At 33.9% G+C, this 16,456-nt stretch overlaps 2 protein-coding genes across 19 annotated transcripts; both read left to right on the forward strand.

The window, feature by feature from the left end:
- The first annotated feature begins 281 nt into the window (after positions 1-281).
- Positions 282-7,104, forward strand: LOC102626467 (uncharacterized). 12 transcript variants are annotated; one of them, XM_006492955.4, is made up of 14 exons: positions 284-505; positions 598-653; positions 1,250-1,520; positions 1,613-1,956; positions 2,098-2,383; positions 2,878-2,945; positions 3,274-3,522; positions 4,295-4,370; positions 4,695-4,771; positions 4,861-4,910; positions 5,137-5,221; positions 5,894-5,992; positions 6,168-6,515; positions 6,678-7,104. In XM_006492955.4, the coding sequence occupies exons 1-13, from the start codon at positions 349-351 to the stop codon at positions 6,399-6,401; spliced, it is 2,052 nt and encodes a 683-aa protein (XP_006493018.1). In that variant the 5' UTR covers positions 284-348; the 3' UTR covers positions 6,402-6,515; positions 6,678-7,104. The 12 variants fall into 12 exon arrangements, with proteins under 12 accessions (XP_052299059.1, XP_006493018.1, XP_006493012.1 ...); XM_006492949.4 differs by having other exon boundaries at positions 2,878-2,940; positions 3,239-3,522; positions 6,168-6,522; XM_025093343.2 differs by having other exon boundaries at positions 2,878-2,940; positions 3,239-3,522; positions 6,649-7,104.
- A 459-nt stretch (positions 7,105-7,563) lies between these two features.
- Positions 7,564-13,091, forward strand: LOC102628312 (TSL-kinase interacting protein 1). 7 transcript variants are annotated; one of them, XM_006492962.3, is made up of 14 exons: positions 7,564-7,816; positions 8,393-8,634; positions 8,717-8,799; positions 8,884-8,931; positions 9,001-9,110; positions 9,448-9,532; positions 9,641-9,917; positions 10,084-10,221; positions 10,321-10,472; positions 10,564-10,802; positions 10,884-11,253; positions 11,665-12,051; positions 12,179-12,307; positions 12,558-13,091. In XM_006492962.3, the coding sequence occupies exons 2-14, from the start codon at positions 8,505-8,507 to the stop codon at positions 12,783-12,785; spliced, it is 2,376 nt and encodes a 791-aa protein (XP_006493025.1). In that variant the 5' UTR covers positions 7,564-7,816; positions 8,393-8,504; the 3' UTR covers positions 12,786-13,091. The 7 variants fall into 7 exon arrangements, with proteins under 7 accessions (XP_006493025.1, XP_006493022.1, XP_006493020.1 ...); XM_006492959.4 differs by having other exon boundaries at positions 7,568-7,799; positions 11,665-12,075; XM_006492957.3 differs by having other exon boundaries at positions 7,569-7,816; positions 11,665-12,075.
- Positions 13,092-16,456: the final 3,365 nt, after the last annotated feature.

Here is a 16,456-nt window from a genome sequence, read left to right on the forward strand (position 1 = left end):
GGGTAAAATAGTTAATTTAAATTTAGGTTAAAACAAACTTATTAGTCAAATATAATAAAAAAAATTTAAGTCACAACGAAATAAATTAGGATAGATTTAATTGATTAATTCTTTCAAATTCTTTTTTATTTGAAATTTTTAAAAATAATGAAAAATTTTTATAATTATTTTTTAAAAAATAAATAAATTTATAAAATTTGTGGAGTAAAAATATCACCACCCTTAAATGTGAATAAATTATTATCTATTTATCAGTAGAAATTCTTTAATTCATATACACAAATTTAAATTATAACCTATGTCGCTTTGTTTATTTTTCAGTTTACAGTTTAAATTTAGTTCAAAATCATGGCTCAAGTACATTCGCACAGCGAAGTTCTGTTATTAAACAAATTCAGCTTCTGCAATTTCCCAAGCAAGTTGCTTCAACGCAAAAGATCGTGTTCGTTTACCAGAAACGATGCCGTATTGCCGGATCACCGTCGCGTTCAATCGTCCTCGCCAGGTTATTACTTCTGAAATTGTAATACGGCAAAAATAAGAGAAAAAAATGTTAAATGTACTTCTGATGTTCCTCTTAACTTATAATTTTTGCAGTTGCTTTGAAGGTAGCAGTTGCAGATGATGTTAAAAAAAGCTCAAATGATACTGAGGTACTGCATTATTAGCTTTCAAAGTAAAAATTGGATATTTAATGAACACTTTTAGCGGCTGTGCTTCCGAAATTAAGCAGAAGCAAACGATTTACAAATATACGTGTATTGAATTCTTGTACGGAATTCTAGTGTTCAATAATTAGTTGTTAGTTACTGGTATTTATTCTTAATTATCGTTGTAACTGCAACATCAGATTAGTTATTAATATTTATCTGGGATGGTTGAAATTGTAATTGATGAAAAATTAATAAACATTAATGACTTAGATGATGTGGCAATTACATATAAGCTAATGCTTGTATGATCTAGTGATGATCTAGTGAGCACTGGCGCCCACGATATGGTGAGCATCTGGACATTTGGTATAATTCTGTGACTCTTAGTGAATAGAGTTGAAGTTGTGGATAAACCAGATAGCACCACGTGGCATGGTCGCGTCGTCCATTAGATCATTGCTCATAGTTGAGATACCTAGTATTATTGCTATGTTTAACTATAAAATTTCATTAGGATGCTATTTTAGATTTTATTCTGTTTAATGTGACACCTTGCGGCTGTTGTGATTTTAACAATGGATGAATGATATCTTTAGGATCATATTTGGGATGGAATAGAATCAGACGTCTTGCCGCATATACAAACTCTCAGAAGATTTCCTAAGGTGGAACTTGCTGGAAAAGTTGCTCTTGTCAGGTTTGATTCTACCATTTTGCTTAACCAAGAACTAGACCCGAGATCTCGATCAGTTTTCAATGCACTTTTCACCATCAAGTATTTACTTGAATTTGGGGCCAAGGTAATTCTTGCGAGTGACTGGAGCAATAAAATTAATTCAAATGTTCTTTCAGCAGAATATGTCGCAGGTATCAATGTATATGAAAAAGATGTATCATTTGAAAGTTAAAGCTTATGGTTGTTGACCTGTTGTTAATGCCTGATAATTTCAATATTTCAGATGTATTTTCGTCTGCTCTAAAATACCAAGTTGTTACCGCAAAGAGCCTTTCTTATAAGATTTCATTGGACGTGGGAGCTTTCAAGAAAACTGATATTCTTCTTCTTGAAAATCTTTCTGAGTTCAAAGAGGAAGTTGCCAACTGTTCAAAGTTTGCTCAATTATTGTCATCAGGAGTGGATATTTTTGTTAATGATTCTTTTTCTCTGTCTCATAAAATTCTTGCATCAACTGTTGGGGTTGCTCGCTTTTGCTATGCATGTGTGGCTGGTTTTCATTTTGAAGAAAGCCTATTTCAACTAAGGAAGATGGCAAAACTTGATGAGAAACCATATGCTGCCATTGTATGTTTCTGCTGCCATTTTAAGTTAATTGATTTCTTTTAGTTTATAAAGTTTCTGGACATTCTAGTCAATCTGGGGACAGTTTTGCCTTCCAATTTCAGCTCTTCATTTTTCCAATATCCTTGTATACATGTGATGCAGATTGGAGGGGGCAATCTCTGCAACAAAGCAGCTGCTTTGCATTTTTTAGCTTCTAGATGTGATGGGTTAATCTTTGTTGGATTGATGTCATTTCAAATAATGCATGCTTTAGGGTTGCCAGTTCCTCCAGAATTGGTAGAAAAAGGGGCTAATGATGCAGCATCAGATCTAATTCAGTTTGCAAGGGATAAACACATAACCATTCTGTATCCAAAAGACTTTTGGTGCACCAAAATTCATCATCCAAATCAAGTGGAGATATTTCCTTCTCATGGTATTCCAGATGGTTAGTTTAAATTGAATTTACATTTCATTTTCCTTAAAATAAATAAATAAAATGTCGTTGCAATCACATATGCATTTGCTTAACTGTACTCTGTATCTTTTAGTTATCATCTATCCAGATAACTTTCAATTTTTCTCAATGGTCATTTGGCAGCCTTCAAATTATAAGCATGTGATAATATGGGATCTACTTCCCCTTCTTATTGGTAGTGAGAAAATGGTCTTGATAAGATACGTTCTCCAATTGTCTCAAACTAGTAGTTGGCCAATTTTTGAGAATTAGTTTTAGGACTACTACTATGAGTTGTATCAGATAACAATAATATGAAACAAACCATGTTTGGTTGACTAAGTTGAATTATCATTTGGGATATCACTGCTTTGTATCTCCTTCTTGTTTCTTCTGTTGTCACTTGCAGCTATATAGTGAAGTTTACGTAACTGATAAAATTGCTTCCGTTGAAATTATTTATCAGCAGCATTTTTCTCTTTTAGGTTGGGAACCTGTCGATATTGGGCCAAGGTCCGTGGAAGAGATTACTTCTACAATTACAAAATGTAAGGTAATTTGAAAACAAGACAAAAAAAAGCTTGCCATGGTTTTATGAGACTTAAATGTATTCTGGAATCTTGTTGTCAACTTTGGAAAATGATATTTAGTGAACTATGATTTTCTCTGGAGATGATGTAATTTTGTTAATATTTTCAGTGTGCCACTTAAGTATAAAATGCAGGAGAAGTGCATAGTTAATGATGGCATTTTATTTGTAGGACTTGTTTGTTGCACTTTCGTTCTTATTTTAAATTTTTATTATTTTTTGTATAACCAATTCTTTTTACTGCTTTCCGTGCTCAGATGCAATGATGTATTTTCTCATTATGTCGCAGAAGGTCATATGGGTTGGTCCGGTTAAATTTAGATTCTCTAGTCAGTATTCATATGGAGCAAGTAAATTAACTGGAATGCTCTGTAAAGTAAGTCAAGGCACTTGCAACATAACTGTCATTGGAAGCATGGCATGCAAGGCCATAGCGAAAGTGTCAAGTTCCATATTCGGTTTGAACATGGTTGAGAGTGGTTCAGCTGTCTGGGAGTTTCTTAAAGGAAGAATGCTTCCAGGAGTCTCTGCCTTAGACAGAGTAATTTTCTGAACTTCATCTCTGTTTAATTTTTTTATATTGATATAGGATTCTTGAGAGGATTAGATTTTTCTCATGATGGTACAATGGAATAAATTTGTCATGCTTATTAGAATTTTCTTATGACAGTAGAACAGAATGAATTTGTCATTCTGCTAATACATTTTTTTTTTTAAGTTAACTAACACCCAACCCCCACCACCTTCAAATTAAACGCAGCGCCTTGGATTTGAACTTTTGACCTCTTGCTTCTACTGCAAGAGGTCAGCCAACTGGGCAATCCTTTGGGGATATGTCCTTCTGCTACCCTAAGACTTAATTTTTTTTTTTTTTTTGCCCCATTTGTCTTTTCATTTTATTCACTTTCCTTCAGGTTCTCAAGAAAGGTCAAAATACGTCAATGATCCTTGCCACTTGATATATGTTATATATTGTTGAAATTCAATTCTGTAGAGATATGGACGTTGCGATCATCAGATATGTTGACAGCTTGACATGTCCGCAGATAATTTCACACTGAGAGCATTTATCTATTTACCACAAATGGAAAACTTTGGACAAATTTACCCAAAATTTTGAACTTCTATATCGAACGATGAAACAAATTAATAAGACTTGTGCTTTTTAATAGTGTGGTAAGTCAATTCTCCTTATAGCCGCACTAGATTTGGGATCCTCCCCAAACTGATGATTTGACTTGTTTGATTGAAGGAGCAATGGAATTTGACTTATCAAGTAAACTCTATTTACTCCAGCTTAATTTGTTTTGTAGGCATTTCCTTTTGATATCGATTGGAGTGCTGCCTACCATGATCCAGCCCAACCTCTGGTAGTTGATATTGGAAGTGGTATTAAATCTGTTATTTCTCCTTTCTATCTAGTATTTTTTTAATAAGTTGTTTGAGATGCATATGAATATTTGAAAGAGAGTTTTCAAAACTGTAGAGCTAATGACATAAATTAGTATATTTACACTGCATAAATGCCACATGACTAAATAAGGGAATGCTAAATAAGGGGAATGCCCGTATCCCTTTTGCATATGTTCTTCTTTGTGTATTATAAGATAATCATGTGAATTCCATTGTAGTGAAACTAATTTTTCAGAAATGAAAGGGACAACAAACTCCGCAATTATTGTTTACTTCCTTATGTGGGATCATAAATGACAGGCAATGGATTGTTTCTACTGGGAATGGCTAGGAAAAGGAAAGATTTGAATTTTCTTGGCTTGGAGGTTAATGGAAAGGTTTTCTACCCTCTTTTAGAATATTTGACGTTTCCTGCTTACTGAAGTTTCAAACTTAACTAATTTTAACATCTCCACAACCTTTTCAGCTTGTGACGCATTGCCGAGATTCTCTTCAACTATCTGGCATAACAAATGGGTATAAGCTGGATGACACTGTACTAACTTAAGCATCCAGGGAAAGAAAGAAAGAAATTTTTTAATTAGTTAGACTTTATATTAAATTAATCTGACTGAAGCTAGTCGGTATCTCTTTCTAATTTGACATTTTCAATACTAGGATGTGAATTTTAAAGTTTTTTTTGGACACACGGTCTCGGTATTTTGTTCCATCATCTTAATGTTGTTGTTAATGTCTGTTTTAGGTACTTCATTGCAACAAATGCTACATCAACATTCCGTTCAATAGTTGCCAGTTACCCGGGAAAGTTGATTCTTGTTTCTATACAGGTCAAGATTATCTTCAATCTGTATTATTCGCTTCCATTAAGTTTTTGTTATTATTTTGATCCACATATTAGACAAACCATAAGAAAATTTCCTTCTTTTGTGTCTGTTAACTGCATGTTATAGATATAAATTGCTTTACCTCACAAACAATGTTGCCTACCTCACCCCAAATCCAATATCAATTCCTTTGCCTTTGAGGCTACATTATCTTTATGAACAACACTATCACTTACATACACTGCTGAAGGATCATTATAATGACTGCCACTATGCCGCTTCCTGAGATCCATGACAGTCTTCGTACTGCCGCCACCACCTCTACCGTCGCCATCATTTTATGAAATGGAATATGCTTCTGTTTTTTAGTTATGCTTGTGGTTGAAATAGTTTATGCAAGTTCTCAAATTTGATTGAAGAATAGAAAATGCATTAGTTGCTTTCTGGTACACCTTGTATGATTTCCATTCAAAATGGTGCTGAAACTTGGTTAGTAGATTTTATAAACTAAATGGCATTGGCTTCTTTCTTATTGTTGTGTCTTGCCCTCTTCTGCATCAACTATTGAAACTAACCTAATAATAATTGCTTCTCCCCCCAAAAAAAAAAAAAAAAAAAGGAACCTAATAATAACTGAAGATTCCATTTCTTTTACATTTTTCGATTTATTTGCAGTGTCCGAACCCTGATTTCAACAGACCCGAGCATAGATGGAGAATGGTGCAGCGGTCATTAGTTGAAGCCGTGTCAGATCTCCTCGTTCATGATGGGAAGGTACATGATGATTCTGTTTTTTTTTTTTTTTTCCTTCTTCTTCTTCTTTCTAATGAATTAGTGGTAACTCTCGTGTTTCGATCATAGCCCTTCAATTTCATCTTGAAGTACGCAATTCTGACAGGTCAGATCACAGGCATGATGAGGTTATTTACTAATATTTCCCATTCTACAGGTGTTTCTGCAGTCTGACATAGAAGAAGTCATGTTGAGAATGAAGCAACAATTTTTAGAATATGGAAAGGGTAAACTTGTTCTTGTGCAAGATGAATGTGATACAAAAACTAATCAAGGAGGATGGCTCGGGGAGAACCCATTTGGAGTTCAATCAGATTGGGAGCAACATGTTATAGACCGTGGAGCCCCAATGTACAGATTAATGCTATCTAAACCAAGCTGTGTCAAATGAAGGATAGAGGAGTTATTCTTGTGTGAACACCGGCTATGTCATATACCCACAAAAAGCAGCTTTGCTATTTATATCTTCTTAATGTCAATCGCAGAGGCACAGCAGCAGTTCACTGTGAGTGGTGCGAAAATCTCAAAGTTATAGCCTGTCTTAGCGGCAAGCCTTAACTCTATTTCCTTGTAATCATAAATTATAAATTTTCATATTATTACCTTCCACATTAGAAAATACAGATTGTGCCTTGCAGATAAATAATAAAGGAATTTTTGTCGACAGTTCAACTCGGCAGATACTGCTATCTTTCTGGAGGATTGCTGGTGCCATGCATTGGATAGAACAAGCAATCAGACCCAAACTCAGTGAACGATCAATGCTTCGACAATTGGAAGACATTGCTGAAATGAACCACCACAGGTAGTCACTACAGCAATACTCGGAGAGAAGATGCAGGTGGATATAAGGTTACAACAGGCGTCGACAATAAGTAATTTTTGGCTGTTGATATAATAAAAACACTAAAATGGTTCTTTGTTTCATAGTTTCTGCTTGCTTCAGAATTCTGTTTTCCTTCAAGTTATGCCTGTTTGTTTCATGTTTTTCTTGAGAAAAAGAGCATGGCTTGGCATAGTTGCTAAAACTACGTGCATCTTTTGACTAAACCACAGGGTTGATTAATTAATTAATTAATTTTTTATTTTATTTATTTGTATGTATTTGATGACCACCGTGTGGAGGATGAACCTTATCCGAAGGAAAAATAATAATAATAATAAAAGCAATTGTCGAAAAGAAAATAGAAAAATGGTTGAAAGGTCAGGTGTTGTTGCCCACAACCGCCTCAAAGCCTGAAAAGATGTAACAGTAAATCAGAACCAAGTGAAAGATAAAGGAATAAATCAACACGGCCTCACATGAACAAAAGCCTCACGATATGCAATAACTACTGAATCACACACAATTCAAAAATCACGACATTGATGATTAAACCACCACCAACACGACATGTGTCGATAATAATTACACTACTAATGCATATTTGAAACGGCAAAAAAAAAATTACATTATTTAATTGTTGAAATTACCACCATCACTTTTACAATTTGTTCATTTTTAAATACTTCTTCTTTTCTTTATGACCAAAATAGTAAGACAAAAGCAAAAAAATATAAATACAAATAAAAAGAGCCATATCCTATTACCAGATTATTTTTAATCTATCAAATTAACTAATAACGACCTTTTTTTTCGAGTTTTTTCTTTTCTTTTCAGCAAAAGTGAAAAATTTTAAAAGAGAAATAATAATAATAATAATAACAAAGAAAATTCCTTCTTTTCTCTTCTTCTCCTAACCGTAGAGTCGTCTGTCGGAAGATTCCGTCCGGTTTCGATTTGCTTTTTGTTCGTGCAATTCCTTGGTTCGCTGTCTTTCAGTTTTTTTTTTTATTTCTAATTTTAACTTTTTTGTTTTTGCAGATTTAATTGGTATCTTAATTTAATTTTAAATTAATATAAATGCTCAGCTGATCGGAATTGTATGTTTCGAATCCCTAGCTCCCGTTTAGTTGATGAGAAAACTGGTCGAAGAATGTAAAAAAAAAAAAAAAGAGAGATTTTTTTGGGTGCTTTCTTTGTTGATTTGTCAGAAAAATGAAGAATTGAATTAAATTCAACCGAGTTGACGTAATTTTATTAGGTAAAGTCAGGTTTGAAGTTTGTTTTAGAGATCGCTCGCTTACAGCATTGTGAATTACGAAAATTAATTCTTTTATTTGAAATTTATTCGTTATAAACTTCATGTGGTGCCTACTTTTTTTTTCGGTTGACTTGATTGTTCGTAATAAGGGTTTTTTAGGGACATTTAGATTGGGCCTCATTTATAGTCTCTTCTTACAGGTTTAAGATCAGCTGTGATGGAAATAAGTTTTAGGATTTGAGATTTATGATTTGAGCTTACGCACATAATGACTAGATTGAATTTTTTTCACTAGCAGGTTGTGGGATTTCAGCTTTAAATCCAAGTTGAAGGGCAAAAGGAGAAATTTTTCGCATGTGAGAAGCTCAGGATCATGTGTTTACTGTTCTTGTGATTGTGATGTCTTCGAAATGCAGATGGAATCACAGTTGTCCATGAACTCCGAGGTGCATCTTCATCCTAGGAATACTCCAGTTCAGGATGAAGACCCTCGTGTAGTAGCCTCATCTACCCTCGATAATGTTATTCTGCAGCAGTCTGGTCTGTTATTCTGCTTGTAACTTTTTAGTTTTCTTACTCTTGAGTGTTTTAGTGATTCTATTCTTCTGAATATCAAATGCAGCTAAAAGGCCTACACGGCAATGGGCTGCTTGGACACGGGAAGAGGAGGAAAGCTTTTTCACTGCATTGCGACAAGTTGGCAAGGCATGTTATGGCTGACAACTGTTTTGGTGTCATATTTTCCGTTCTTTTATGATTTTCCCTAACTTTGTTACCCCTTGATTGTAGAATTTTGAGAAGATCACTCATCGAGTCCGAAGCAAAAACAAGGATCAGGTGATTTTTCATGAGTGCCCTCAATTGATGGTGGCTTGTTGTTGAGTGTTTCTGTTTCTGTTGTTTCAGGTCCGACATTATTATTATCGTCTGGTGAGGCGGATGAACAAGCTGCTGGGTCCAGGATTATGTCTGGATGCAAAAAACTCTAAAGATACCAATGCTGCAATGCTTCGATGGTAATGCTAATACAACTGGATTGACCTTTTATCTTAAGTTTCATTCACTGTATGCACGTAAAACACTTTGAGAAGGAATATATTGAAACTAGATGTCATATGTATGGGAGAATCATATTATACATGGTAATTTTTGAAGCCAATTTAGATGCATTGCAAATATTCTTTAGGTAATCAACTTAAGTGCCTGATGTGGAAAAATTATTTTTCTATTAATGACAATTATTGAAGGGTTGTTAGAAGTAATTTATTTTATGGGAATTCTTCATCTGGACTGATAGATGACTGTAGATGCTTTTATGATTTTGAAAGAATAATCCTAGGACTTGTCTTGCAGGTGGTCTTTACTGGAAAAGTATAGCTGCAAAGCCTCAAAGCTTCACCTGAAGCCCCGAAGGTTCAAGATATTTGTAGAAGCCTTGGTTAGTCAAGATTGTCAATTGTTTATCCTTGGATGTTTTCACATGTTTAAAACTTGGCCATCTTGTGTGTGTGCTGAAACTGACAATGATTATATCTTTCCCATGAAGGAGCATCAACTCCTGAAAGATAGGAAGAGAAGTGTTAGAAAGCGACCTTCTCAAAGGGACAGCTATTCACCTACAGCTCCAACCCCCATTCCAAATCAGAGTAGAACATCAGGACAGGATACTTGCACAGTAAAATTAGTTCTTGTTGATAGTCAAAACATACAAAAATTAGGGCCTGCAAAAGGATCTTTGAAGCGCAATGTTAACATAGGTATTAATCGTAGCAACAATAAGGCAGACTCTGCTACTCTGAAACCTAGGCAACGACGGAAACCAGGTAATTTGTTTTTCTTTGTTTGCTTGTTTTAAACTTTTGGAGAGAGAGGTGGTGTATAGGCTGTGGCAAATAGAAAATAGATTTCTCATTATTCTTTTGTTTGCATGTCCATGTTGTTGTGTGCTGATTTAGGATTTTTCTCTGTTTGATTGTTATTTGAATTTAGCAGATAGCATCTCATCAGCTGCATATAAAAAATGGGAAAAGGCTGCTATTGCTGGGGTTTCTTTGGTTGCTGATGCTGCTGAGCATTTAGAACGAACATCCACTGATAAAGAAGTTGAACGTCAGCAAGGTGAGCTTGGTGAGGTTGAATATCTTCATTATGCGTTCATAATGTCTACTAAATTTATTATGAAAACTCAAATTTCTTAAACATGAATCTTTACTTTTTACTGTACAGAGCACACAGCTCTTGAAACTGCTGATAAAGTTCTTCCCCCTTTGCCCACTATTTCACCAACTCTTTTTGCTGAGGGCAATGTACAAACTCCTGTGAAACTTAAGCTCCAGCTGTATCCAATTGATGATGGTACTCGAAAAGCCCTAGAAATGGTGAGCTAAAAAGGAAATTATTTTGATGAGACTGAAGTTTTTAGCAGCTGAACAGTGGTCATGAAGTAATTTGATCTTTATATGTTCACAGGATAACCATAATCCACACCTGGAGCTCACTCTTAGTACAAGGAAAAAGATATCATCAGTACTTGAACATTTAAATCGCAAATGGGGCAATGCAAGTGTCGCATCTGGAGAGCTAATGCTTTTTCCTTATGGTGCTCAAAGGGAAAATCTGGTGGGTTATCAGAGATGGACCCAGGACTCCGTTTTTAGTGCAGCAGATGTATATGCAATGATCGGAAGCCCTCCAATGTTCCGCTTGAGGTTCCTACCTCATTTTTCTTTAACTTTATTACAATGCTTCCCATGTGATTACCTTAACTGATTTGTCTACTACCTTTGAAGGTATGGTTGGTTTTCTGATACTGAACTTGGGTATGTAGCACCACATGCTCCTTCAGCATCCGGCTGTGTTCCTAGCTTCCATAATATAAATGTGGAAAATAAGAAGGAGCAGATTGTTGATTCAGTGCCCGGACGTGTGCCATCTACCAGTGATCAGTCTGAGAATTTTGTGGATCCCTATAAAAAACTAACATCAGTTAAAGAAAACGACACATTTGCAACTTCTTCAAGTAGTATGCCTAAGGAGACGAGTAGTTACATCAGCACTTCCAAATGTGATATTGCAGACACATCTGATCCTGCAGCAAATGTATCATGGCCCAGGAAGGAGACTGGTAATGAGATTATTACCGGACAAGCGGAAGATATGGTAATGAACTAATGATCGTACTATATTTTTAAATCTATTAGATACTTTTGGAACACTGGTCCTGATTTCAGGTTCCCATTCATGGACACTCAGGACCTTATATCTCTACCATAAATGCTACAATTAAGGATCTTATTTTAGACTTGCTAGTGTAGCTTACTTTCTTTAGCTGCTCGATACAAGTAAACAAGTGAATTGTCTGTTAAAGGAAGGGATTTACTCTTTGGATGTTTCAACCTCTTCTTTCTTAATAATGGATGTTTGCACCTGTTTGGCCGCTTATCTTACTTGTCAAGAATTAGCTTAATTCCATACCAGAAGGGCGAAGACTGGTTTATTGGCGATCAGTTAGCTTTATTCTACACTTTCCACTATTTCCTGAATTCATAATTTTAACTGTGTATGTTTTAGGGTGACGAGAGGTTAAGCAGTGGTACTGCACTGTCAGCAGGGGAGTGGGCAGATAGTCTCACCAACATAAGTGTTGGAGATCTGCTCGCTGAGGTGCCTCATGATTTGGATGCTGCACCTGTTGCTGAAAGTTCTCAATGTCTTCAGCAAATCCCGTTCAGCTGTGATTCATTTGATGCTGCCATCGCTGCTCATATATCTAGACATCAAAACAAGATGGGAGCCTTATCAACCTTGGCATCCCATGCTTCTTCCATCTGGGATGCTGAAGAAACATGTGATGCATTCTCATTTCAAAAAAATCCAGTTCTTTGTAATGGGGTTTCCAGATTGCCTGACATTGCTCCTCCAGCAGCAGACTGTGAGCAGATTGCAAGAACAAATTCGGTGGGTTCTGGTGGCTTTTTCGAGGTATCATTTGTAAGAAGTTCTAGGATGGCAAGTTTATGGCATAGGAGATGAAACAACAACATAGCAAGAGTAATAATTTTTAAATTTGCAACTTTTCTTGCAGGAGTTACTTGATGCTGAGGGCCCTACTGACTACCCTGCGCATGAAGACCCTATGGATGATTGTCTCCGCAATCCCCACACTTTGGATAATTCTGTAAATGACTTCAATGGGCTAACAGATATATATTGGGTATGTTTTTTTCCTCTATCATACCTTGTGTTGCATTTTCCAATTATGTCACATTATTTTTATTTTTCATTTTTTTAGGTTTTGAAACCTTGTAATTTCAAATTTCTCCTAGGAGACATAGCTTTAACAATGCTAGGTAATAGGAAATAGGGAAAGCTTAAACACTGTGCCATAATTGATAAGAGTTTTGTATCTTTTGAGCAGCACTTTATTGAAAGTTGACCTTTTCTCATGTTCTCTCCTTATGCAGCCCGACTCTTTAGGACCATTAGATTTGGACATACCATCCTCTAAATATCGTGGTGAAGATATAATTCTTAGTGATAGCCTTGGAGGTCTGAACCGTCTTATTGCCAGTAGTCTTGATGCATTTCAAAATTGCTCATTCTTTGGGTTGGACAAGAAAGAACCGACACCAACAGTTGAAGCTGGAGAAACTGCCTCTTTTTCGGATTTTAAAATTGGCAGTCAGGGTTGAGATCTCTACCAATAAATTGGATTTTCCGATTGCAAAGGTAACTTTATTGTCAGTTTCATGTAGCAATAATCATGTCCTAGTTTAGCTGACTTGAAGGGTGCACACAGTGGGGGTGTGAAGGCAAGAGGAGTCTTCATTTTGTGCGGAAGAATTCTCTGATCAAAGAGTCACCTTGTTTGTACAAAAAATAGACACCGAAAACTGTTTCAGTTCTCTTTCTAATATTTTTTTGTACCACCCTGTATATTGTTTCTAGAACTGATGTGAGGAAATGTGCAACTCCAATAGACCAACTTTTTTTTTTTACCTCCCCACTCTCTGACTTCATTTTTATGCTTTCTTCTAACATCTATTAATTGGTCCAGTTTCAGTGTTTTCCGAATCCTTAGATGACATAAATCTTTGATATGAGATTATTAACTTTTTTAAAAGTTTAAATAAGTACATTGCCATCAGCAACTCGAATTAGAGATATAGTGTAAAATGGTCCTTATGCTTCTGGGTATGTAATGAGTATTGAGTTGTTGAAAGTTATTGTTATTTACCTCTTGACAGGAAGTAGAGCCTATTAGTTCAGTTTATTTACATAGTTATTTTTATTCGAGTTGTAGTTCTAAGGTAAACATGAGTCTTACCTTTAGATTAGTATAAATAAGTATTCTCATAAACAATGTGAGTTTAGTTTTTATTTTTCTATTTATTCTCATAAATAATGTGAGTTTAGTTTTTGTTTTTATATTCCCAACATTTAGGGGTGTTCTTGGATCGAATTTTACGGATTGGACATCAATCCATATGTGATCCATGATTTTGCTTATTATAAATTTTCAATCCAATTCAATTCACGGATTGGTGACACTCAATTCAAATCGAATTCATATGTCTACGGATTTGACTCAATTCATATCTAATCTATCATTTTATAGATTGATTTGTAAATTTAAAACTTTTTAATTTTGTCCAATTTACGAAGTAATTAAATTAAAAAAATTAATATAAATTTTTTTAATACCGATTAAATTTGAATTGAATAAATTTTAAAGAAATAAATCGTTTAAATAAAGTTGGAATAATACATTCAAAATTTTAAAATATAACACATCGAAAAGAAAAAATCTCATTTGTTTAAATCAATAAAAATTAACTAAAATTAAGAAGTTAAATATATACAAAAGTTGAAACTTGAGACCTTAGATGTAACGGGAAAAAAAATTAAGAAACTTGAAGAGTTTGAAAAGAAAGTAAAAAATTATAAGTACATTAAGTGGTGAAGTGAAACAGTGATGACTTGTGCGTGCGGTGGGGTAGAGATTTGGTGTTATGTGTTAAAATATTTTGTTTGGCTTAGGGTCTTTGTTTTGCTTTAGAATTTTTAATGTTTATATAACTATATTTGCTTATTTAATTATTCAAATATTGAATTATTTTTTATTTTATATAGTTATCGAATAAGATACAACATGGTGTTAATTTAACTATATTTTAATTTATTTATTTATAAGTAAGCAACAGTGCTACATTTATAAGTTCTATTTTTTATTTAAATAAATATTTTTTTTATTTTTTTGTAGATTCACGGATTTTTGCGTATTTATAGAAGTAAATTCATATCTAATCCATCGATAATGGATTTTTAAATTTTCAATTCAATTCAATCCACCAATCCACAAATTGAATTTTTATAGATTAAAATTTTACGGATCAAATAGATTGAACAGATCATATTAGATTTTGAACACCCCTACCAACATTCTTACGAAACAAAATATTGAAAATATACGAACCTCTCCATTACCCTGCATTAATATTAGTTTGTCATATTGCTGTATCAATTTCAATATAGGGAGGCAACAATATATTACCAATTTTAATATAAAGAAAGTAGGCTAAGCAAAAAAGTTCGGATTGACCCACCTTCAAAGGGCCATGTCAGCTTAGGCCCAACCCTCACATGGGTCAAATATCAGAGGCCCACGGTGAGAAGGTCTGAATAAGAGTTTAAGGAAAACAATCCGGGTTAGATGGTTCTCTATATGATTTAAATAATTGGATTTAAATTATAAATTAAAATTATAAATCAATCTCTAACATTTCATATTTCCTTATTAAGTTTAATTATTCAAAAGTCATTTAATATAGGACCTTGGGGCTTCAGGTAGCCTTATTTTGTATTTGTTCTTTTTTATAGGAGGTAATATTAGTTAATTAAGAGGCTATTTTAATTAGAATTCAGTACTAAAAAAATTAAATTTATAATCTATTATTTCCTTTATTTATTAATTTATTTTGAGACAATCATTTTTCTTAATTCATTATTGATTATTACCCAATTACAAATTTATAACAATTTTAAAATTTATTGAAGTCTAGGCCTGCGATGAGACCGACTCAACCCTAACTCTCCAAATTTGGATGGGCAATTGGGGACCTAGGCCTATTTCTCCTAATGTGGGCTTGGGCATATGCTTGAAAAAGCCCAGCCCAACCCATCAATTTGCCATCCCTAAAAACAAAGGAAGACAATAAAAATATGTATTAGGTACAGTAATGTTTAGGTTGGATGTTTATATGAAAAATTCATTTAGACATAATTAAAACAAAAATTAAAAAATAATATTATGAACTATAATACTCTGAAAGATAAAAAAAAGTACATTTGAAATCCATATTTATTCTTATATTTTAGCTCCGTCTGCATTTTAAATTCATCTGAATGTCCGCATTTGAACACCACTCATATTAGGTATCTTTGCAATTATCAAATTATACTATTATTAACAATGGCGTTCCAATTTAAATTAAATTAACTCTTCACGGTAGATTCATAAGCATTCTATGAACGGTTTTGTATAAATCAAGAAGAGTACACAAAATTTACTATCTTGTGGATATGTAAGCTGTAATTAGCGTTGATGGAGGAATTCGAGAGGGTATAGTAGAATTAAAGAATCGGGATCCTTATGTGATAGGACTATATGCATAATGATTAGAATACTCTCTCGATTTGAGCACTTCTGAATTTTTAATAATTTTATACCATGTGTGATGTAGTAATAGTGTATGGATATGATTTAACTTCTTTATATTTTAAGTTTATTGACCACTAATCAATACGTGAGTTTTTACTTAAAAAAAACTCAGATCAAGAGAAGATCCTAATTATATACATAAATGTACAGTTATAAAAACACTTAGTTAACTTCAGAATAGACGAGATGGACTCGTGCTTGACTTGAAAAGCCTAAGTCCAGCCCAAAAGTCTAAGAAATATTTAAAAAATTAAAAAATATATACTATTTAAATTAAAATACACTTTTTTTTTACATATATTTAATCCATTCATAACATATATTTATTGTTTTTAATTATATAAGCCCAATTTTTAAAGTCTAATCCAACAAAAGAAATAAAATTTTATTATAAATTTATAAAACACAATGAAAAAATTCAAGAAAAAAATGTAGAATGTAAAATTTGGACTTTTTGACCAAGTCCCCAAAAAAAAAAAAAAATCCGACGCATTAAAAGACATGATAGTCCCAAAGTTGAATTTTGCCAAATTCGACTCGAGTTGAACATTTTACCACTCCTAAGAATCACTGTGTCTGTGTGTCGAGCCCTTGTGAGCCACTCTCTATAGTCTATAACCCTATATTGAGCTGAATTTTGCG

Source organism: Citrus sinensis, chromosome 6, assembly GCF_022201045.2.
Source record: "Citrus sinensis cultivar Valencia sweet orange chromosome 6, DVS_A1.0, whole genome shotgun sequence".
In the NCBI taxonomy this organism is placed as follows: Eukaryota; Viridiplantae; Streptophyta; class Magnoliopsida; order Sapindales; family Rutaceae; genus Citrus; species Citrus sinensis.